The 24,686-nt window shown below is 37.4% G+C and overlaps 1 protein-coding gene across 2 annotated transcripts in view; it reads right to left on the bottom strand.

Moving 5' to 3' along the window:
• Positions 1-24,686, bottom strand: part of LOC123685018 (orexin/Hypocretin receptor type 1-like) — a 130,291-nt gene that overhangs the window by 48,766 nt on the left and 56,839 nt on the right. For both annotated transcript variants that reach the window (XM_045624583.1, XM_045624576.1), the window contains exons 3-4: positions 17,524-17,671; positions 3,628-3,855 (exon numbers count right to left, since the gene is read on the bottom strand). In XM_045624583.1, the coding sequence (XP_045480539.1) occupies positions 3,628-3,855; positions 17,524-17,671 (376 nt within the window). The remainder of the gene's footprint in view (positions 1-3,627; positions 3,856-17,523; positions 17,672-24,686) is intronic.

Genomic DNA, 24,686 nt, shown 5'->3' with positions numbered 1-24,686 from the left:
ATTCTGAAAATCTCAATTTTAATAAAGTTAACTCTACATTGACTTCATAACTCATTTTTTATGTTCTCTCGGGAAGGTTTTGAACGAAACAAGACACATTAAATGGAAGAAAAATTCAGGATTTCACCGAATCTTATGTGAAAGAAGAGAAATAAACAATTTTCGAAATACTGGAATGCTGATAAGTGATTTAATACTTGGTATTTCCACCCCTTGCGTTAATTACAGCTCGGCAACGACGGTTCATACTCAAAATGAGTGATCTTAAAATGTTCTTATCTAATCCTTCCCAGATTTCTCTGAGATGGATTCCTAAGTAATTAAGAGTAGCTGGATGATTTTCTGAACTTCTCAGCCTTCTATTGAGGTTGTCCCAAACCTGCTCAATCGGATTGAGATCTGGACTTCTTGCTGGCCATTCCATTCGAGAGACTTCAACCTCTTCAAGGTACTCCTGAACGATGCGCGCACAATGGGGTCTGGCATTATCGTCCATTAAAATGGAATTTTCACCAATGTATGGGGCAAGTGGCACTACATGCTCTTCAAGAATGTTCCTTTTATACCTATCAGCATTCATAGCTCCATTATCAACGACCACTAGGTCTGTGCGAGCAGTCAAAAATATTCCACCCCATACCATAATCGATCCTCTCCCGAAACCAGAAGTATTCAGGAAATTGCACTGAGCATATCATTCATGTGGACGTCTGTATACAAGGAAACGTCGATCACAATGGTAGAGGCAGAATCTAGACTCATCTGTGAAGAGAACTCTTTCCCAATCAGCCTCTTCCCAATGGATATGCTTTCTCGCAAAATCCAAACGAGCCCTTCGATGGGCTGGGGTAACGGCTGGGCCTCTTGCCGCGACACGAGGCCTTGAATCATAATCTCTGAGGCGATTTCTTATTGTCTGAGTGCTAATTTGCACCTCATGAGTTTGCTCAAGCTGATTTTGATGGAACGAGCGGTTGCAAACCGTTGTCTCAATGAAGAAACTCTCAAGTAACGTTCTTGAATGGCAGTTGTTACCCGTGGTCTACCCTGTCCTGGTCTTCGGACATTCATACCTGTCTACTTGAATCGCTGCAACATTCTGGACACACTTGTATGGGAAACTCCAAACCTTGCTGCAATTCTTGTGTATGTCCATCCTTCTTCTCGCAAAACTACCGCTTGGGCACATTCCTCTTGGGTCAAATTGCGAAAGAAAAACTATTGATCACTAGAATTGATCGAGAACAACTGATTTCAGAATGGAGCCAATACATTCAAAATCTGATAATCTCATCTTTTTTTATTCCTGCTGTGAAAAAACATCTGTATTGAAGAAAAACGTTGAAAGTGGATAACATATGCATGCATAATTCTGATAAAAATTATTATCATTGAGAACACCTCTTCAGTTGTAGAATAAATTTGAGATTTCCATAATGTGCGTTAATTCTTTTGCGCAGTGTATATTTTCTTTTAGAATGAAAAATCTTACTCTGCATGAGACTCTCAAGAAAGGCTCAGCGGAAATGAAACTAAGGGTATAACGTTGACATAAAAACCGATAGAGTTGCAGAGTTAGGTGATCACTCCCCTCTTGTTTCTAATTGACGTTTCTCTGTTTTTAGAAGGGAAAAGATGAACACGTTGTCGCTCTCCTTTCGACTTTCAGAATTCTTTATGCATTTCATCCTGTCCCATTGATATTCTATTGTAAAATTTCGACTTGCCGGCACTGTATATACCAGATGGGCACCAATATCGGGTTGTCAAGTGCGGAAAAATCTGAAATTCAAATTGTTCGACTCCGATCTCTTCAAAAGACCGCGGCAGGCTGGTATTGAACCTAATTCCAGTAGCTTCCAGTACGGGGAGATGAAAGGATCCGTTTTTGAAAGGCATTAATTGGGTATCAATACTCTCGTGAATTGACCCTAGCTTTTCGCGTAGTTAGACGTATTGAAGGTCACTAAGTCAACATAACTTGGGTTCTTCGAATATTGAACAAATATTGACAAATAATTAAATTCGATTCTCAACTAATAATTCAGTTACTCAAAATACTCAAGTTCATTGGAGAACGGTTCATCAAGTTTTCTGTAGGCACTTTCAGATTACATTTAATCGAATATGTTGCTCTACGATATTGGCAAGTCATAAATCGTTGACATAATGGAAGATATGATCCTACATTTTTATGGATGTCATCCAGGACGTAGCGGAACTTTATATACATCTTATACAGGGTGATTCACCGGGATGGCCTATTAGACGTTTATGGAAAACTAATCATTATCTTGAGCTGGAATTTTGCATATCAGGGTTTGAGACAATGATCATAAAATATTTTTAGATCTTTATAACTTATACCGGAAACATACTAACGGGTGTTTTTTTTCGAGGTATATAACTTTAAGTTGGCATTACTGTTCAAGATCGCGACCGATTCGACAGCTGTTAAGTGATTTATTCTCAGTTTGGTTTGGCAATTCATCATAGACTCACGCCTGAACAACGCTCGCAAAAAGTGCAATTTTATTTGGAAAATAATGGTTCTGTGCGGAATACGTATCGCGCACTACGTCCATTTTTTTTAGCGATGAAGCGCACTTCTGGTTGAATGGCTACGTCAACAAACAAAACTGCCGCATTTGGAGTGAAGCTAATCCTCAAGTGTATGTCGAAACACCGTTACATCCAGAAAAACTGACTGTTTGGTGCGCTTTATGGGCTGGTGGAATCATTGGTCCATTGGTCCATTCCTCAAAAACGATGATGGCCAGAACGTTACAGTCAAAGATGATCGGTCTAGAGCCATGATTACTAACTTTTTCATTCTTGAATTGAACAAACATGATGTCCAGGAGCTGTGGTTCCAACAAGACGGCACAACATGTCACACAGCTCGTGCCATAATCAATTTATTGAAAGACACGTTTGGTGAGCGCCTAATTTCAAGTTTTGGTCCTGTAAATTGGCCTCCAAGATCTTGTGATTTAACACCGCTAGACTACTTTCTGTGAGGCTATGTAAAGTCATTGGTCTATGCGGATAAGCCACAAACCCTTGACCATTTGGAAGACGCCTTTGGGAAAAACGGTTCATGAGTAAAAAAAACTTCTTTCTTTTTCGATTCTGCAAATACGTAGTATTATAAAACTGTTTGTGGTTTGGACCAAAAATTTGCAGGGTGTTCATAAGAAGATCATGAACTTGGACAATTCAAAATGATCAAAACTCAACATTTTCGAATAAGAACCTATATTTTTTATTATTTCAATCGATTTTACACACAAAAATAGTGGGGGTTACTTGAGCAAGTGCATAAAACATCTTGAAAGATCAACATATCATTAATTTCTGACATTTTGTCCAACGGTTAGATTTTTGTGACTTATGGCTCAAGTAACTCGTTAGTTCATTGGTGTTTTTTTCAAAGTCATTCAGTATATTTTGTTAATAACTTCATCATTAGTATTTCAGTCCTATTTCTCTCAAATGGTTCCTCATATTCTTCTTCCGCTCTTGTCACGTATCGTGTTCACATGAACTATTGCTGATTTTCTAAGTGATTTTTTCGATTAAGAGAAAATAACATAGCGTTAATGCATCAAACAATCACATACTTACCGATTACTTGATGTGGTATATTTCCCGATTTCCACAACACTTTTATGATCTGTAAGTAAGCCACAGACATGAAGAGGAGAGGAAAAGCGTAAGAGAAGATCATCCTGACTATTGTGAAATAGGTGTCAATCTCTAAGGACCAACTTGGCTTGCACCGGGTGAAGTAAATAGTGTCCAGTCCAAGGAGGTCCACACGTTCCGTCGTAGAGTATATCATCTCAGGTAATGCTGAAATAAGAAAAAAGTTGTTGACACTAATTGAACTGGAGAAAATAGTAGATAAAGGAAAAAAATGTTTCTTTTGACCTCAGGAATCTTCGGTTGAAATATATGTAAAGGGTGTTTTTTCAGAGCTATGGAACTTTAAATTGCAATAAAACAACGATGGATTATTCGATTGACATGAATTTTATTTATCCGCAAGATAATCTTGTGGCATTACATTTTAAATATGATTTCTGGTATATGACCGCCACGACTGGCTCGGATGTAGTCCAATCTGGACGTCCAATTTTCGATGACTTTTTCCAACAACAACACGGTGAATGTTGTCTTCCAAATTGTCAAGGGTTTGTGGCTTATTCGCATAGACCAATGACTTTACATAGCCCCACAGAAAGTAGTCTAGCGGTGTTAAATCAAAAGATCTTGGAGGCTAATTCACAGGTCCAAAACGTGAAATTAGGCGGTCACCAAACGTGTCTTTCAATAAATCGATTGTGGCACGAGTTGTGTGACATGTTGCGCCATCTTGTTGGAACCACAGCTCCTGGACATCATGGTTGTTCAATTCAGGAATGAAAAAATTAGTAATCATGGCTCTATACCGATCACCATTGACTGTAACATTCTGGCCATCATCGTTTTTGAAGAAGTACGGACCAATGATTCCATCAGCCCATAAAGCGCACCAAAGAGTCAGTTTTTCTAGATATAACGGTGTTTCGACATGCACTTGAGGATTAGCTTCACTCCAAATGCGGCAGTTTTGTTTGTTGACGTAGCCATTCAACCAGAAGTGCGCTTCATCGCTTAACAAAATGAAATGGACGTAGTGCGCGATACGTATTCCGCACAGAACCATTATTTTCGAAATAGAATTGCACTATTTGCAAGCATTGTTCAGGCGTGAGTCTATTCATGAGGAATTGCCAAACCAAACTGAGAATAAATCACTTGACAGCTGTTGAATCGGTCGCCATCTTGAATAGTAATGACAACTTAAAGTTATATACCTCGAAAAAAACACCCGTTATGAATAAGTGGGGTTGAAAACGAAAGATCAAAATGGTCGCAGTTCCCGGAAGGCTAACAGAACCGCAACGACCCTGATTCAGTGAATAATATTAATAGTTTTCTTTACACACGCCAATACCATCTTAGAATCGATGATTATGTGAGCTCAATGCTTTGATTGCAGCTTGACTATCAGAGTTTATTGCTATATCACATTTCTGATAGTTTCTTACTAGCTTTATTTCCACACATCTTTCGATTGCAGGTATCTCTGCTGGAAAGACACTTGGAAGGCAGCCTAATGAAGGTGAGCATTTGGTGACAACCTTGAATACGCTAAAAGAGCAAATAATAAACCGTATTGTAAAATTTTCAATATTTTCATGGAATTCTTCAACAGCTATCGACCAAACACAATAAAATATTATGAGGAGTGTTGGGTGAAATTTTTTCCCCATCTCAACAGCAAGCTGTATAGGCCATCCTCCCAGTCCCCGAAACAATTTTGGATATCGACCGTCAATTTTTATTGGGCTATACAACTTTCAACACCAAGACGCATATTAGCCTCATCCATATCCACACACACAGACTCCAGTGTTCGATAACGATAACATAGATTAATGCGAAAAAAATGTCGTTGTCGAAGATTAAAATCGTAAATGTCGGAAACGAGGCGCGAAATTGTCCGAGAACGGCGGTTTTAAGCGACATCTATATGCGATACTTTCGACGCTTATGTGGATGTGAAAACTGCGTTAACCTGTTAGGGTTCAATTTGCCTTCAGCCGCGAGGCTTTACAACGAATTTATATGCAACTTCGATTTGTGGCTCACAGCATCAGTTTCGATAATATTTGTTCGGCTCTCTCTCGGATACTTTGGAGAAATTGAAGAGTTCGAAGAGTTGCGGGCTTAATCTTAGTTGGAAAATGTTGCATTTCTTTCGAATGTGTTATTACATCTTGAGCTGAACGAGATTCGCATTCGAGAAGTTTTTATTGAAATAGGCACAAGTTATTTTACACCTGTTCGATTTCTTTCGAGTGTAACCATTGAATAATATTGCTTGTCCCAAGTGAGATTGATTTTTTTATTTATGATCTCCCTGTAATATTCTGCTAGTGATATTCTTTCCCAAGCTCACACGAGGATTCAATTCCAGTGGGTATTACCTTTGATACAATTCTAACATCGACTATGTATTCATTCCCATCTCTAGATCCCTGGAAAATGAATCCTCTATCTTGCAAACCGAGACACTAGCTGTATCTACTTGCGCCTGAGAGAGTCTCACAAGAAACCTGAAATGGACGAGTATTCACATCACTACGAACAGCCAGGCTACGCTGAGGTTCCTGGAATCATAGAGCCAAGGGTCTTCATTGACATGGAAGTGCCGTAATACCAAAAAGCAACTGGCCAAAAGGAATGAAGTAACTCTACTATGGGTACAAGGATATTGTGGTATCGAAGGAATAAAAAAAGCTGATGTGAAAAGGGCATCAAGGTTGACACCTGTTGGTTCTGAGCACTTCTGTGGAAAAAACCAGTACAAAGTAGAGGTCCAACAATGGAAAAGAGAAAATAGGAAAACCCTTTGGAGGAATACTCCGGGTCTTGCTCAGGTAAAGCAATTTGTGGTGCTTTCAACGGCCTATACCAGAAAACTCCTGAAGCTACCACGAGATGAACTTCGTATTTTGGTAGGACTGCTGACAGGACACTATCGGTGCAAATGCCTTTTTTACCGGATGGGTAAGTCAGCAGATGAGATCTGCAAGCTCTTGGAAAAGGAGGTAAGAACAGCCGATAACATAGTGTGCAAATGTCCGGGGTTGACTGACCTAAGAACAACTCACATGGAAAAGTCAGTTCTGGATACTTGCGAAGTAATAGCCAAGTCTCCTAAAGATGTTGGCGGTTTCGTCGGCCTCCATGGATTTTTATGGTTGGAAGGGGTTCAAAACAAAAGAACAATTTGGTCGCAGTTCCCGGAAGGCTAACAGAGCCGCAACGATCTCGATTAGGAGAAATAATAATATTCTATAGAAATCATTCTGTTTTTCTTCTAAAACGATCAAGTTACCTTGAGTTGTCTTTATTTGGTTAGTACCAGAAGTTTCTCTAATTCATTCTCCATATTCCAATAATTCCATTACTACTGTTATATTGCCCTTAAATTATCTACAAAAAAAAACTCAGATAGACAGATATCTGCACAAGGAACCTAATCACCATCCATAACAAAAACGAGGAGAGATCAAGACACTAGTAGAAAGAGCTCGACATATATGTAAGTCAAAATAGGAATTGAATCACTTTGGACATCCCTTCTCATGCAATGATTATAATCAAACAAGTATTGAAGCTACGACGTGAATCACTGAGGAAAGGAGCTCCAGAAATAATTCCCAACTAAAAAGCATGCTTGGCATTTATACCATCAGTGACCAACCAAATAGATAGACTAAAAATAAATGAGATAGACTCAATCTTCCAACCAACACAAAAACTGTAATAAGTCTTAAGAAGTTCCAAAGATACTAAGTATGAATACAACATCGAGAATGAATCAAAAACAATTTTAGAGAAATCTGTATCTCCTTACCAGAGTAATAAGCGTGTGGGTTATGGTCCTCATACTGTGACTTAAGTAGTTCAAGGACAATTTAGGGAAATAAAAGAACGGGATAAAAACAATTATTCAATTTATTTCCAACCCACTAAAAATGTGTGAAGAAGATGATAATTTGTCTAATCGATTCTAAGGGGCGCTGGTCACTTTGGTCGGTGCAGGTACTTTTCCATCGGTCTCGGGAACAGATGTGGAAATTTTCAATCTTCTCATTGTCGGTGCAAGTGTTGAACATATGTTGTAGTTGTAGACTGGTCTGAACTCAATTGAATTATTCAAGTGAAGGTTCATACTGTTTTTTTATTAATTAATTTCGAAATGCATTCGCCTCAAATTCGTTTTTTCTTCCAAAGGAATGACGGCTCGAAAGTAGGGCATGTTGTCGCAAGTATTCCATTCCATGAAAACATACATTTTGTCGATTCAGTATTTCTTCATCAACAATCCTTTCATGTTCACTTGCGATGACGTGAACAGTAATTAATGAACTCGTATATTATTAATAGTCCTTTTCGACATGTTATTCGCCTCAACAGCCTTTACAGCCTCAACAGCATCTACGCCTTCACGTCTTCAAAGCGACCAAACAATCGAATGCAACCAGGTAGTTACGAATACCTAATTACGAGTAATATTACTCAAATGGAATATCAATTTCAAGCTTCGAGCGAAATTGTTAATAATAGGTCACAAAAAAATTAATGGGAAAGCTCTCATCATTCAGTTTGCTGAAGGTAATGGAACTGGAGTACCATTATTGGAGCTCCTCCTGTTCAACTATATTTCATATTGTGTCAGAATAAAAATATTTCTCTATTTCAGTATCGTAATGAGGTCATTACAGTTCTAAAAACGGTGCTGTAATGAACTCATTAAAGCATCGTTTTCAGTTATATTTTTCGTTTTGTGGTTGTCTCTACTGACTTCCAATCCTATCAAATTTCAACAAACGTCAATATAATATAATTTGGATATAGTGAAATTATTTGCAACTTTATTCGAAATTTTATCTTGATTCTGGTGGTGTTAAATCGATTTCGTCAGACATAATTCACGAATTTAATGCGTAATAATAAATTACTTCAAAATTCAAAACGTACGATTCAAATTGAAATTCCGCAATCTGTCAATTTTCGTAACAGTCATACCAACTGTCAAGATACAATACAAATGCCACTAGGATGTATAGGGTGTTTTTTTCGAGGTACATAACTTTAAGTTCGCATTACTGTTCGAGATGGCGACCGATTTTACAGCTGTCAAGTGATTTATTCTCAGTTTTGTTTGACAATTCATCATGAATAGACTCACGCCTGAACAACGCTTGCAAATAGTGCAATTTTATTTCAAAAATAATGGTTCTGTGCGGAATACTTATCGCGCACTACGTCCATTTTATTTTGTTTAGCGATGAAGCGCACTTCTGGTTAAATGGCTACGTCAACAAACAAAACTGCCGCATTTGGAGTGAAGCTAATCCTCAAGTGTATGTCGAAACACCGTTACATCCAGAAAAACTCACTGTTTGGTGCGCTTTATGGGCTGGTGGAATCATTGGTCCGTACTTCTTCAAAAACGATGATGGCCAGAACGTTACAGTCAATGGTGATCGGTATAGAGCCATGATTACTAACTTTTTCATTCCTGAATTGAACAACCATGATGTCCAGGAGCTGTAGTTCCAACAATACGGCGCAACATGTCACACAGCTCGTGCCACAATCGATTTATTGAAAGACGCGTTTGGTGACCGCCTAATTTCACGTTTTGGATCTGTGAATTGGCCTACAAGATCTTGTGATTTAACACCGTTAGACTACTTTCTGAGGGGCTATGTGAAGTCATTGGTCTATGCGGATAAGCCACAAACCCTTGACCATTTGGAAGATAACATTCGCCGTGTTATTGCCGATATACGGCCACAAATGTTGGAAAAGTAATCGAAAATTGGACGTCCAGATTGGACTACATCCGAGCCAGCCGTGGCGTTCATATGCCAGAAATCATATTTAAAATGTAATGCCACAAGATTATCTTGCGGATAAATAAAATTCATGTCAATCGAATAATCCATCGTTGTTTTATTTCAATTTAAAGTTCTATAGCTCTAAAAAAAAACACCCTTTAATAACTACAAGTAATGGGTCCAGGAATTCAGTTTTCTCAAACCCACGCCCACAAACTCTCGTGCATGGTGAATATGCCCAATTTACCCACGTTTCCCAACTCCGCCAACTTCCCCAAGAAGATAACGATTAAGCCGGGAAATTGTGGATTTAATTGTAGGGTTAAGAGGTGTCCCGGTCCTAATTTTCCATCAGTCTTGATCAATTACGAACAGGTGATAAAACTTCGCATCCGCTCCAGTTCTTTGAAGGAGGGGGGTTTTGCGCCCCTGGCATATCCACCCCTCCGCCTTCTCGTGCCACCTGGAGTGAGTGTTGCTCGTCTTCTTTGTTTTTGGAGGAAATTTAGACGGGAGATGGAATGCAAACATAGCAGGGTTGGAAATTACTATTTTAGAGACCGGTGAATTGTTAATCTTCATCGGGAGCGCATTCAGCATGGATGGGAATGCTGCCCTTAGGCTTATTATTCAATAGGGAGCTTCTTGTCTTAAAAATGAAATATGTATGTTTAATGTGCAGGTGAGGAAATTCACATTATCGTAAGATGTCGCTCTAATGCTGAACAGTGGAAATAAAATTATATTATTAACTGACATTCCTCATAATACATACGTTATTACGTTATTCCACCTAAAATACTTCAATAGTTAATAGTACTGAGTTATTGGGATGTTTTGGATGCTATAAAATAAAAATACCGCAAATTTACTTTGTCCGTGTCGACTGATAAATAAAATAGTTGGGATGCAATAGTTATTTGTTTAACTAGGCATCAAAGTAGTAGATTTACTGTAGAGGCTGTTAATTCATAGCCAAGACAATCAATCTACTTCTCTGCTGAGTTGGACATATAATTTTTTCTTCGATTGTGTGTGATGTTATATGTAGGGAATATTTGATTTGCAAATTATTACAATTTTCAAAATCTTTTTATTTTTCCTGTAGTAATATATTTGAACGAAATTTGATGAATATCGCAATTATTGGAATGGTTGGTTGCTGTGTAAATGTAAATGTCCTTGATAATTATAGTTTGACAACTTATGAACTATCTGACTTTTCTTGGAAAAATATTGAATATATTTATATTATGGACAGTGATATCTACTTAAAAGTACTTACTCTTCCAGAAATAAGGAAGGTGGCAAAAAATATTGATTGTCAAAAAATGTCGAATGTTTTATTCGCATTGAGAATAATCACTTTGCTGTCTATGCAGGAATAGTATATAACATTACTAGCAAGGTAAGAGGGTTTTTACTGGCGAATGGAGGATATAATTGACGAGCCGCAGGCGAGTCAGTTACCTCCTTGAGTCAGTAAATCCGTTACCTTGCGTGTATTGTTTTATATTTTATTTGTTCCTCATTTGTAAAAAGGTTAGATAAATTCCAAAAAAATCTCAATAATTTGTCTCAAATGTCGTAAGCTATCATAGACATGTCTATGTAAGCTATGGAAGCGTTGCCATGAACATGTCTGTTTATTTTTCTTTACATTTGTTTTGGCGAAAGCGAGAATGAATGTACCAAAAGAAATTATTGAGGCAGCCAGTAGTGTAGCTTCAAGTTTATTACCTGCAAAATCAGCTTCAAGGTACGAGCGAGAATACGACGACTTCAAAAAGTGGCAAAACAAAAAAAAATGTGATTGGGGTAACTGAAGATGTTTTGTTGGTCTACTTGAATCAACTATCAGCTAGATTCAGCCCTAATACTTTATGGGCAAAATGGTCTATACTGAAAGCTGCTTGGAAATGAAAGGAAATGCCCCTGTTCGCAGGTTTGTTTTCCTTAAAAAAATTATTGAAAAATATGACGTTTACCTGTCATTTGCAGATTTCAAAAGGTAATAGCGTTTCTGAAACGAAAAAATGATCGTTATACGCCAAAAAAGGCCAAGGTATTAAGTAAAGAAGAGGCTGAACAATTTCTTTCACATGCTCCTGATGACCAGTGGTTGCTGGCGAAAATTGTAACAATATTTGGGATTTTCGGATGTTGTCGATGTGACGAAATTCTCTCCTTAAACATGAATGATGTAGAAGATATGGGAAAATACGTTATTGTGACATTGCGGCAAACAAAAAATTTAACAACAAGAAGATTCACCATAACCGATGATGGCTGCAGCTTCAAGCCTTGCATGTTATACAGAAAATATGTAAATCTTCGGCCTCCTGGAACAGAAAGCCTAAGATTTTTTTTGACATACCGACATGGAAAGTGCAACATATATGACGATAAAATAAAATTTTCTAATGTTAATAATACTACTAACTTGTAAAAATTTTGCAAGTTAACTGTCAGTTTTACAAGTTAGTGACTTGATAAAATAAACTTTCTTGATTAATATTGTGTTTTTGGAAACTGACGTTTACAAATGAGAAACAAATAAAAGTAATACTTTGCTGTTTGATATCTCTGAGCAAGATCGATATTTGCTGTCAATTGGAGAAAATATAATGAAATATGAAACAATGAAATATCCTAGTTGATGTTGAATACAATTTCCACTATTTTATTATATAAAAATAACAAAAGTTTCGCTACACAGTAGTTTCTTCAATTCCTTACATTTTGAATAACTTAGCCTAGTGGTGAACAAGCTTCATATAGGTACAAGAGTTCCTATATTGGAGGTACAAACAGAAATGAAAGAGTCATTGGGTAATTTTAAGAATGAAAACATGGACACATGTTTTCGATATACAGGGTGTTTCTTACAATTTTTTGTGATAATAATACGCATTTTTGGAATCATTGCTACATATCGGGAAAATTAGGCATTTTTAAACAATTTCAGAAAAACCATGTTGTATTAACTATGAAGAATTGTCCCCATTAACATATCATTCAAAATTCTCAAACCTGGAACATAGATGACACCACTAGTGACATGACACTTTTCTATCTCGTTGGTACCAAGCTTTAGAAGATGCGAGCCAATATTTGAGTCTCGATCCAGATGTTGAATATTAAGTGACAGATATATTTGTTGTTGTAAAAAAAAGGATATTGATAAAACACAGTATTTTTATGGGAAAAAACTATTCAAGCAAAATAATGTCTTAATAAGTATTATTCAGATTCTGTTCTTTCGGCAACAACTGTTGAAAGGAGTTCTAGGCAAAGAAATTTGGCCCCAATAAAGTTATTGCCGCAATTTGAGCATACTTCAAAAGGATAGAAGAATCTTTCCAGAAAAATGTTATTAAAAAGTTAGAGTAGCGTTGGAGTACATGAATCACCCTTTAAAATGACTATGTTGATGAATAAAGTATGCTCTTCCCACTGGTTTCGTCAGTGCAGATTCGTTTTGATTTTTTGAGAAAACTGCTAGATCGTTTTTTTTTTTTCAATTCAGGAAGAAACCTTCGTATGGCAATTTAGAATAAACTCACTGATTTTTATTTTTCCCAGAGAAATTTATAGTTTTTGTTTTGTCACTTTGAAAAACTGAAAGGTTATTCAATCGTATCTCAATAAATTCAATAACGACTTTCAGAATTTTCGGAATTTTACATTCTGATAAAAAAATATCTATATAAAGTTTCAAAATAGTTATTTATTATACAAGTGCAGAAGGCATTCATATTCTGCCACGAGTTCAAAATTCAAAAACGAGCCACGAAGTGGCGAGTTTTTGAATGAACGAGTGGTAGAATGAGCCTTCTGTACGAGTATTATACATTATTTTCTCTAATTCATCGCATTTTTATTGAAATTAATGAAATATTTCCATAAATATCATTTAGTGATTTTTGCATTGAAAAATTTTGGTTGGCAGAACTGATTTCTTTAAGGCAAATTGATGAATTGACAGATAAAGCCGTGGCGGAAAGTTCGGAGTACCAACATATAATATTAAAATATAACCATGAAAACTGTGCGTTTCTGATATATTCTCGCACGATTTTGTTCTACAAGATGTGGAAGAATGAATGGAATAACTACAGAAATAGAGAAAAAAATTATACGTTCTCGTTCATTTCAATTTAGAGAAAAGTTGGAGTATAGGTATCACTCTCGAAGGTGAAAAATTGAAGGAGCGTTAAAGAATTTCAAAATTTTTCTGCTTTCATCTTCCGTCCTTCTGAAGATTGATTATCGACAATGTATGCAGGACTCCTTGTTAAACAACAAGCAACATCCATAACAAGTTTCTATCGGAATAACCCCTTACACTACCTCAGGAGTATCAAACATAACCGCAAAATGTACTTGGTCTAGACCTTCTCAATCTCATCCGACACCAGACAGATAGATCGGCTGCTCCGATGTTCCGTTAGACATTCTTGTTTCGAGGATCCGACAACGCCATCGCTCACTGCTGTTCTGATGGGTTGAACAACCCCCATCCCCTCTTCAACTGACGATTGTCTCCTAAGCCGCGAAGGGCGAAAATTGGAAAACAATGGAGCAGACTGACGTGTGCCACTTCACGATGATCGAGAACGATCGGAGAGGATGCGGGAGGGCTTATCTCTTCGGATGACACGGTGTAGGGACTAAATTGGTAGTTTAATAGAATATAATGGCCGGGAGGTTTGTCTGAAGAGGTTTCAATTTTTTATGAAGTCGAGTCGTTTGGATTGAACGGGTATGGAGACCTTTACGAGTTAGATGTGGTTTATTGAGAACAAAATTCACCGATTACTTTCTTACTGTTTTCTATCGAGCATTTAAATGGTTTTTCCATTCGGTCTGAAAACTTTTCAGTGAATTCAGGAGAAGTTTTTGGGCCTGATAGTCCAATTCGATTCGAGAATAAACATAATAGAGCATCAGTTGAACAATGGGACTTCAATACCTTTTCTGTAGGAAGATTCGTCTTTGCTTTTGAAATAGGCTTCAACACTTAATCATAACAGCCAAATTTCTCTCTCTCTGGGAGCATTCTTTTGAGGCCTGCATAAAGCCAGATCTTAAGAAGAACCTGGGTGGTCAAGAAGTTGGAAGTGCAATTCATTCAATTTGGCCATGTACTTTATAAACAAGGAGTATTGTCTTGGAGAGAGATTGATTTTTTCTTTTGCATTTCCTAATTGTTTGCCTCAATCGATTCGATAATATTATGTAATATTAACTGTTGATGGTCTAACTTTTGTGAAGATAGTCAATAACTGATACCATGAATGTCCCAAAGCAGAAATGAATTAACCTTGACAGCTGATGTTTGATGTTTTGGATGGCTTTCCTCTTAGCTGACGCTCTCTATGACTCAGAAAAGTAGAGATGAATACATGTTTCTTCAACTCTCACTTATCGATGCAAAACTTGTGTTTATTCTGATAAAACAGTTTTTTACTATAAAAGACAGTGTTCTCTCAACACGCGCAAATAGTTTAATCCTATTTAATACAACATTAATAATAATATTTATTATCATTATTTCACTGAATCAATGTCGTTGCGGCTCTGTTACCCTTCCAAGAACTACAACTCAATTGATAATTTGTTCTTAACCCTACCTATTTGTACAAACCCAGGGAGGCCGTCGATACTGTTAGCGAAACCGATGACATCCTTAGGAGCCTTGGCTATTATTTTGTGGGTATCCAAAGCTGACTTTCCCATGTGAGTGGTTCCTAAGACCAGTCAGCCCCGGACATTTGCACACTATGAGTTCGACTGTATCTACCTCCTTTCCACATAGCCTGCAGATCTCATCTGCTGACTTATCCATATGGTACGTACAAAAGGTATTTGTACCGATAGTGTCCTGTCAGCAGTCCCACCATTACCCAAATCTCAGCTCTTGGTAGCTTCAGGAGCTTTCTACAACAAGCACTACAAACTTCTTTGCCTGAGCAAGACTCGGAGTATTCCTTCAGAGGGTTTTTCTATTGTCGCACTCCCATTGTTAAACCCCTGCCTAATATTGGTATTTTATAAGCCCACAAAAGGGCTCAGGATAAACAGGTGTCAACCTTGGTGTTCTTTTTACAAGAACATCGGTTTCTTCGTTTTTTTCAATACCACAATGCCCCAAAACCCATATTAGAGACGCAAAATTCAAATCTAGATCCAATTCATTTTCAATGAGTTTTTGATTTTTTTGATATTCTGTTTGAGTATTCTTTGATTTTGAGAACCCGATCAATGCAAAATTATTATTATACACGGCGCAAAAAAATTAACGCACATTCTGAAAATCTCAATTTTAATAAAAGTTAACTCTACATTGACTTTATAACTTATTTTTTATGTTCTCTCGGGAAGGTTTTGAACGAAACAAGACACATTCAATGGAAGAAAAATTCAGGATTTCTCCGAATCTTATGTGAAAGAAGAGAAATGAACAATTTTCAAAATACTGGAATGCTGATGAGTGATAATACTTGGTATTTCCACCCCTTGCGTTAATTACAGCTCGGCAACGACGGTTCATACTCAAAATGAGTAATCTTAAAATGTTCTGATCTAATCCTTCCCAGATTTCTCTGAGTTGGATTCCTAAGTCATTAAGAGTAGCTGGATGATTTTCTGAACTTCTCAGCCTTCTATTGAGGTTGTCCCAAACCTGCTCAATCGGATTGAGATCTGGACTTCTTGCTGGCCATTCCATTCGAGAGCATATCTTTCATGTGGACGTCTGTATACAAGGGAACGTCGATCACAATGGTAGAGGCGGAATCTAGACTCATCTGTGAAGAGAACTCTTTTCCAATCAGCCTCTTCCCAATGGATATACTCTCTCGCAAAATCCAAACGCGCCCTTCGATGGGCTGGGGTAAGAGCTGGGCCTCTTGCCGCGACACGAGGCCTTAAATCATATTCTCTGAGGCGATTTCTTATTATCTGAGTGCTAATTTGCACCCCATGAGTTTGCTCAAGCTGATTTTGAAGGAGGCGAGCGGTTGCAAACCGTTGTCTCAACGAAGAAACTCTCAAGCAACGTTCTTGAATGGCAGTTGTTACCCGTGGTCTACTCTGTCCTGGTATCCGGACATTCATACCTGTCTGTCTCCCTGAATCGCTGCAACATTCTGGACACACTTGTATGGGAAACTCCAAACCTTTCTGCAATTCTTGAGTATGTCCACCCTTCTTGTCGCAAAACTACCGCTTGGGCACATTCCTCTTGGGTTAAATTGCGTGTTTCGCGTTGCATAGCGATCGAGTGTAGAAAATCAAACGAAAGAAAAACTATTGATCACTAGAATTGAGAACAACTGATTTCAGAATGGAGCCAATACATTCAAAATCTGATAATCTCATCTTTTTTTATTCCTGCTGGGAAGAAACATCTGTATTGAAGAAAAACGTTGAAAGTGGATAACATATGCATGCATAATTCTGATAAAAATAATTATCATTGAGAACACCTTCAGTTGTAGAATAAATTTGAGATTTCCATAATATGCGTTAATTTTTTTGAGCAGTGTATAAAGGTACCTTTATGCAAAGAATTTCCACTCTTTGCTATCTGTTGTAACTAAAAAAACATAGAGTTCTTTATATTCGATAAAATTGAAATGGCTATTCTTCATTCAAAGACCCTTTCTAGGTCCTCATGCTGAACGCTTATTACAAAATACTATCAGTCATTCGTGATGAAAAAACAATCCGAAATTTTTACCCTACATTATTCTTCAATTGCTTCATTTTCCCTATCCCTAATCCGTTCCTGCTCCAAGACTCCAGCAACCCTAAACTAATTCTCGAATACTCCCCAGAGAACCACCAAACAGACTAGGATAGAATCGAACTTTTAGCAATTAAAGCCTGAAAGCTCATTGCAATTTTACACATTCGATTGCATCGACATTTGACAGCCACAATCGAGGCAGTATGAGATAGCGTAGCTTCCCAACAATGTCAACATTCGGTCTTGTGGCTTTCTTCTCTTTAATAAAGAAAGTTGCGTATTGATGGGTGTTTTACTTACAGGTAGAGAGAGACAGCAGCCATATTATCCAGATGGCTGTTTTGGCCCTGCCAGTAGTCGATTTGAATTTCAAAGGGAAGCAGATGGCATACCAACGGTCTATGGAGATGAAGGTGAGAGTTAGGACGCTGACAGTCACTGAGACACTCTGTAACAGAACAAATAACAAGTTGAAGAAGAGTTGGAGAATTGATTCTTGTGGCTGATAAAATATCAGAATGAGATTCATTTCAGTATATAACATCACATAAATAAAATTATTAGAATAACATTGTAAATATGTAAAAAAAAACAAATAAATATACCCATTAGTGTATATGTATGTAGTTCTTCCAATATTACTTGAACTACGCTATAAAAACGCTTGATCTGATGCCACAATTATGAGCGCACGCTTTTTAGAGTTTACGCGATTGCATTGAACACTGATTTCAATTCTTTTAAATAATTTGCGACGTGAATAGCTTTTGCCATCGTCATTGTCAAAATCATTAAAAACCTCTCTCATTTTCTCGATGACTGTGGAATCCTTCATCAGCGTTTGATTAATTGATGTGATGTAGAACTCTCATCAATTGAAGCGACAAAATTGACGATACGTGTACTATTTAGAGCAATTAAAGTGAGTAAATAGACTCATACTATTTCGATAGGCAATCAATTAGCATACTGAAATTCCAGTCACTTCACTTATCAAAAGATTCAATTTCTCCTGGAGGTATTTTGAAAGCTCACATATATGTCGGGTTCTTCCTACAAGTGCTATCTTCTTCTTCATATTGCCAATCTGTTAACGAATATTGGAGATCATTTTGGCTATTGTGACTTTGTTCAATGATGCCTGAAAGAGTCCAAATGCACAAGTACTTTGGTCTCTCCTTTTTGTTATGGTTGTGGATAGTAACTAGAATCCTCGTGCAGATATATAAAGGGTGTTTTTTTAGAGCTATAGAACTTTAAATTGCAATAAAACAACGATGGATTATTCGATTGACATGAATTTTATTTATCCGCAAGATAATCTTGTGGCATTACATTTTGAATATGATTTCTGGCATATGACCGCCACGGCTGGCTCGGATGTAGTCCAATCTGGACGTCCAATTTTCGATGAATTTTTCGAACATTTGTGACAGTATATCGGCAATAACACAGCAAATTTTGTATTCCAAATGGTCGAGGGTTTGTGGCTTATCGGCATAGACCAATGATTTTACGTAGCCCCACAGAAAGTGGTCTAGCGGTGTTAAATCACAAGATCTTGGAGGCCAATTCACAGGTACAAAAAGTGAAATTAGGCGGATACCAAACGGGTCTTTCAATAAATCGATTGTGGCACGAGCTGTGTGACATGTTGCGCCGTCTTGTTGGAACCACAGCTCTTGGACATCATGGTTGTTCAATTCAGGAATGAAAAAGTTAGTAATCATGGCTCTATACCGATCGCCATCGACTGTAACGTTCTGGCCATCGCCGTTTTTGAAGAAGTACGGACCAATGATTCCTCCAGCCCATAAAGCGCACCAAACAGTCAGTTTTTCTGGATGTAACAGTATTTCGACATACACTTGAGGATATTAGCTTCACTCCAAATGCGGCAGTTTTGTTCGTTGACGTAGCCATTCAACCAGAAGTGCGCTTCATCGCTAAACAAAATAAAATGGACGTAGTGCGCGATACATATTCCGCACAGAACCATTATTTTCGAAATGAAATTGCATTATTTGCAAGCGTTGCTCAGGCGTGAGTCTATTCATGATGAATTGCCAAACCAAACTGAGAATAAATCACTTGACAGCTGTTAAATCAGTCGCCATCTTGAATAGTAATGCCAACTTAAAGTTATATACCTCGAAAAAAAACACCCGTTAACTTGATAGATTGGTTTTCTGTAAAGACTGTCCTAGTTTACATTCTGGGGTAGGTTTTTCTTTCAATTTTCATAAAATAGAATATTCTTTACCGTACGAAGTTGTTATTTATATGAAGAATCGAGTGTAGAATTCCATTTTTCGAGCTATTTGTATGGCATCGTTTTCGAAATTTTGTCATGAATAATATATTTACTTTTACAAGTAACCTTTACATCGAAAATTCTGCAGGAATTTTGACAATTCAATTTTCACGTCGGCGTTTTTATTCAAAGTCCCTTTCTTCGTGATACTGACAAAAAGCACACCCTAATTACGGGATGTTAGCTTTAAGGGAATTGTGCAAAGTGCACGAGTCTAACAAGAATATCCTTCATACACAGGCGTCCTACGGAAGTTAGATGGGGTCCTTGCGGTAAAATCTATTCATTCTTTACTGATGAAAGGATAGAATAACGTCAAGGCCTAATTGGCAGAAAATATGCAGTGGCTTAAAAAAAAAATTTTTTTTTCGAAGAGTCATCTCGAACCATTGTGCTTATCTTTGGGGTTTGAAAGGTTGATTTTCTCATTCCTTCATCATCTACTTCGCTTCTGAATAATAATGTCACTAGAGGGGCTGTTCGCTTTTCTAGTTACAGGTTATTGAAATTAGATTAATGGTGTAAATATTTGAGTTGGAGCAATGGATGCTTTGTATCATATTGTATTCATCAGACTTCAACTGAATAGAAAATACATTTACTGTTTCTTTCAATTTGCTACTTTTGATTCAGAATCAACCAGATGTCAATGAGAATCGTTATCTTGGAACGTAATTACGTTAAATAGATCCAGCACTCGAAATCATGAAAAAAAATTCAAATGTTAAACTATGATTTCAAAAATGTTTAATGAATATCTAGTGTTGGGATTTGAACCCAGGAATATATCCGTCCCAAGACCAGTATAAAATTTCGAAAATATATATTGCTCTGTAATAATAAGCTCTCATATTTTCAGAACATGATTTTTCAAGAGTAAGTTCGTCGAAAAATAATACACTGCGCAAAAAAATTAACGCACATTATGGAAATCTCAAATTTATTCTACAACTGAAGGTGTTCTCAATGATAATAATTTTTATCAGAATTATGCATGCATATGTTATCCACTTTCAACGTTTTTCTTCAATACAGATGTTTTTTCCCAGCAGCAGAATAAAAAAAGATGAGATTATCAGATTTTGAATTTATTGGCTCCATTCTGAAATCAGTTGTTCTCGATCAATTCTAGTGATCAATAGTTTTTCTTTCGTTTGATTTTCTACACTCGATCGCTATGCGGATATAAACCTATTTCTTACTTAGTTATAGTTTTAGGATTGATTTTTCTTTACTTTTTCAGTTTGACTTATCTTCTACATATTTGTATGTCTTATGGGATCAATAAAGGTTATTAAAGGTTATTATTATTATTCAATGCGAAACACGCAATTTGACCCAAAAGGAATGTGCCCAAGCGGTAGTTTTGCGAGAAGAAAGGTGGACATACACAAGAATTGCAGAAAGGTTTGGAGATTCCCAAACAAGTGTGTCCAGAATGTTGCAGCGATTCAGGGAGACAGGTATGAATGTCCGAAGACCAGGACAGGGTAGACCACGGGTAACAACTGCCATTCAAGAACGTTACTTGAGAGTTTCTTCGTTGAGACAACGGTTTGCAACCGCTCGCCTCCTTCAAAATCAGCTTGAGCAAACTCATGGGGTGCTAATTAGCACTCAGACAATAAGAAATCGCCTCAGAGAATATGATTTAAGGCCTCGTGTCGCGTCAAGAGGCCCAGCTTTTACCCCAGCCCATCGAAGGGCGCGTTTGGATTTTGCGAGAGAGCATATCCATTGGGAAGAGGCTGATTGGGAAAGAGTTCTCTTCACAGATGAGTCTAGATTCTGCCTCTACCATTGTGATCGACGTTCCCTTGTATACAGACGTCCACATGAATGATATGCTCAGTGCAATTTCCTGAATACTACTGGTTTCGGGGGAGGATCGATTATGGTATGGGGTGGAATATCTTTGACTCTTCGCACAGACCTAGTGGTCGTTGATAATGGAGCTATGAATGCTGATAGGTATAAAAGGAACATTATTGAAGAGCATGTAGTGCCATTTGCCCCATATATTGGTGAAAATTTCAGTTTTATGGACGATAATGCCTGACCCCATCATGCGCGCATCGTTCAGGAGTACCTTGAAGAAGTTGAAGTCTCTCGAATGGAATGGACAGCAAGAAGTCCAGATCTCAATCCGATTGAGCAGGTTTGGGACAACCTCAATAGAAGGCTGAGAAGTTCAGAAAATCATCCAGCTACTCTTAATGACTTATGAACCGTCGTTGCCGAGCTGTAATTAACGCAAGGGGTGGAAATACCAAGTACTAAATCACTTATCAGCATTCCAGTATTTTGAAAATTTTTATTTCTCTTCTTTCACATACGATTCGGTGAAATTCTGGATTTTTCTCCCATTTAATGTGTCTTGTTTCGTTCAAAACCTCCCCGAGAGAACATAAAAAATAAGTTATAAAGTCAATGTAGAGTTAACTTTCATTAAAATTGAGATTTTCAGAATGTGCGTTAATTTTTTTGCGCAGTGTATTCCGAGACCGAGAAAAGATTGTTTTATCTGTTCTCCATAATATATCCCACAGGATACCACCAACCGATAGCACACAAAATTTCATGCGAATATTCAAAAAGGAATTCATTTTCAGATTTCAATGGGAAAATACCTGTTTGCTCATATACACAGCGGCATTCCACCTAATGCACGATAATTCGAAATATCTGGCATAAAAAAATCCCAGCGTGAAAGTAATTTTAAATGCTGTCTGGACAGAAATACTGGGATATATTGCATTTTTTCTGATAAGACCGCGTGTTTTCAACATTCTGTTCGTCCCTTCTTCTTTCAAGGTTTACTGTGTAATATAGAGAGCCATTTCATGTCTTGTTGGAACGTGGGTTTCGATCATTTCATCCCAATTCTTCTCTTTCACTTTCCCCTAGCAGTAAAAGTGGATTATATTCTTTTGCCTTTTTTCATATATACAATGTCGGATATTTTACATCCACCTTCTTTCTAACTTATGTGTAGAAAAGCTTTCGTTCTTAATTCTGGAAACGCATTCAGTTTTTCTCCTTTTTTTCATTGCTTTGTCTTCGTGATGTCCCTTGTAGATAAAAAAAATATTCCTCACGTCTTTTTACGTTCAACTTGAAGGGCTATAATTGAGGATTGTAGGGTAGAAAAAACCTAAGACGAATCTGTCTTCAATTAAATTAAGCCATCATTCTCCCGAAACCTTTTTATTGGGATACTAATTGGGAATTTGGGGAACTCTCCATTTTACAAGAAGATCAACTGCGACTGTTCATTTTTGTTAAGAAAAATATAACCCCCGTAAATGAGTAAGTTCTGGGAAAATATTTTTGGTTGAGTCTTTTTCTCGATATGAAAATTTTCGAGCATGTTCGAAATTAAGCCAATTGGGGATCGTTCATTTCAACATAGCTCACCGATCTTCCGTAGACCTCATAGTTATTGAAAATTTCAACTCAAAATTTTAATATTCACATTAATTACGAGAATCTTCATTTCACTTAAAATATTGATCATAGTCTCCGCAAATACAAACCTATATTATTTCAAGTGAATAAAATAAGACTATGACTTTTCTCAATTTTTATTTCGATTCGACTGTCAATTCACACCGCCGCCTCTCCACATGTCGAGAGTTGACACAAAGCTGGCGACATAGAATCAAATTTTTGTTTACGTATAGAATGAAAAATCCGAAAGTCGTATCAATAAATATGTCGGAAACTATAAATGTTATTAGCTAATTTGAAATGAAAATAGCTAAAATATCAGTTGTTATACTGAAGGGGTTCTCCAAAAAGAGCTGTCAATTTGATATTGAAGAAAACGAGTATATTTCAAGAAAAATTAATGAATGTTTATTTCAATGTAGATGAAGATTTGTCAATAACGATGGAAAACGATATCGGCCAAATTGAAATTTACATCTACTCTTCCATTCTGTAATTTTCCTTTGGAATATTCTACTAGTTCCCCATAGGCTTCATTTTTGATATTCCTGTTTGCGTATGCTTAACTTTTTATTTTCCATCGACAGGTTTTCTACCTGAATATTTCGATGAAACCTAACAAAAATTCTTTCATTTTGTACAAGAATTTGTTTCGCTACAAAGTTCCGACGGTACCTGATAAATTGCCAGCTGTCTGTGACCATCCGAAATCCGACCCGGATACTCAATAAAACAACCTCTTGAGTGGCAGGTTTTGATGGCAGCAAGAGATGGCAGTCTGTGTAGACTAGCGGCCATTTGGACGCAAGCCATTTGGACGCCTGCTTCCAAACGCTCGAAAAAACGCCTCGCGAGTGGCGGGCATTACAGATCTCCCACTACGCTTGCCAGCGGCCATTCGCGAAGACCAGATATTTATTTGATATGGCATCGCACTCATGTTTCGATTCTTCCACTGTTCCATTGGAGCCAGAGCGACTTGGAGATTTGTACGCTAAATCCAATAGTTCCGAGTGAATTTTCCAAACCAGTATATCGAGCACTGATCCAAAACATATCAAAGTTACAAGTCCGTATCTTACCTCATGGAAAGGTGGCATCTTCGCCTCCATCATTATTAACAATACCAAACCAGCAGATCTACATAGGCGTCTCAAACCCATAAAAATTCGACATTAAAAACCCTTTCTCATCACCGTTACTTTCATTGAACCAGCCGATATTAGCAATGCGTCTCCCCATCACAAGATCGAATAAGTTGGGGGAACGTATGCATGATACGCCGTTCCCGGCAGACCCACGGGAACATCACCGTGTGCGAATTAGTTGTTACGGAATTCCCGGTGCGCGCTTCGCAGACGATCAGGGAACGAAATTAGCATCGCAAATGGGGGCGCAATAAAGCCAGTATTATTTTTGAGTTATGCACTCCGGTTGGAATAGGATTTGCTTTGCTCCAGACTCCAGAGAGTTGAATTTCGGGATCTGATTCGAGACGAGTTTACATTAACTATATGTATGGTCATTCGAAGGTCCAGACGAGGCTGAGGGATGTCTCGAAACTGAAAATGCTGCAAAATTCGTTCATCAAAAAATGAATTCTGGAAATATCGTTTCTTATAAATTGAAGAATTGTAAAGGGTGTTTTTTTAGAGCTAGAGAACTGTGAATTGCAATAAAACAACGATGGATTATTCGA

Source organism: Harmonia axyridis, chromosome 1, assembly GCF_914767665.1.
Source record: "Harmonia axyridis chromosome 1, icHarAxyr1.1, whole genome shotgun sequence".
Classification (NCBI taxonomy): Eukaryota; Metazoa; Arthropoda; class Insecta; order Coleoptera; family Coccinellidae; genus Harmonia; species Harmonia axyridis.
This window is presented reverse-complemented; position numbering and strand designations above follow the sequence as displayed.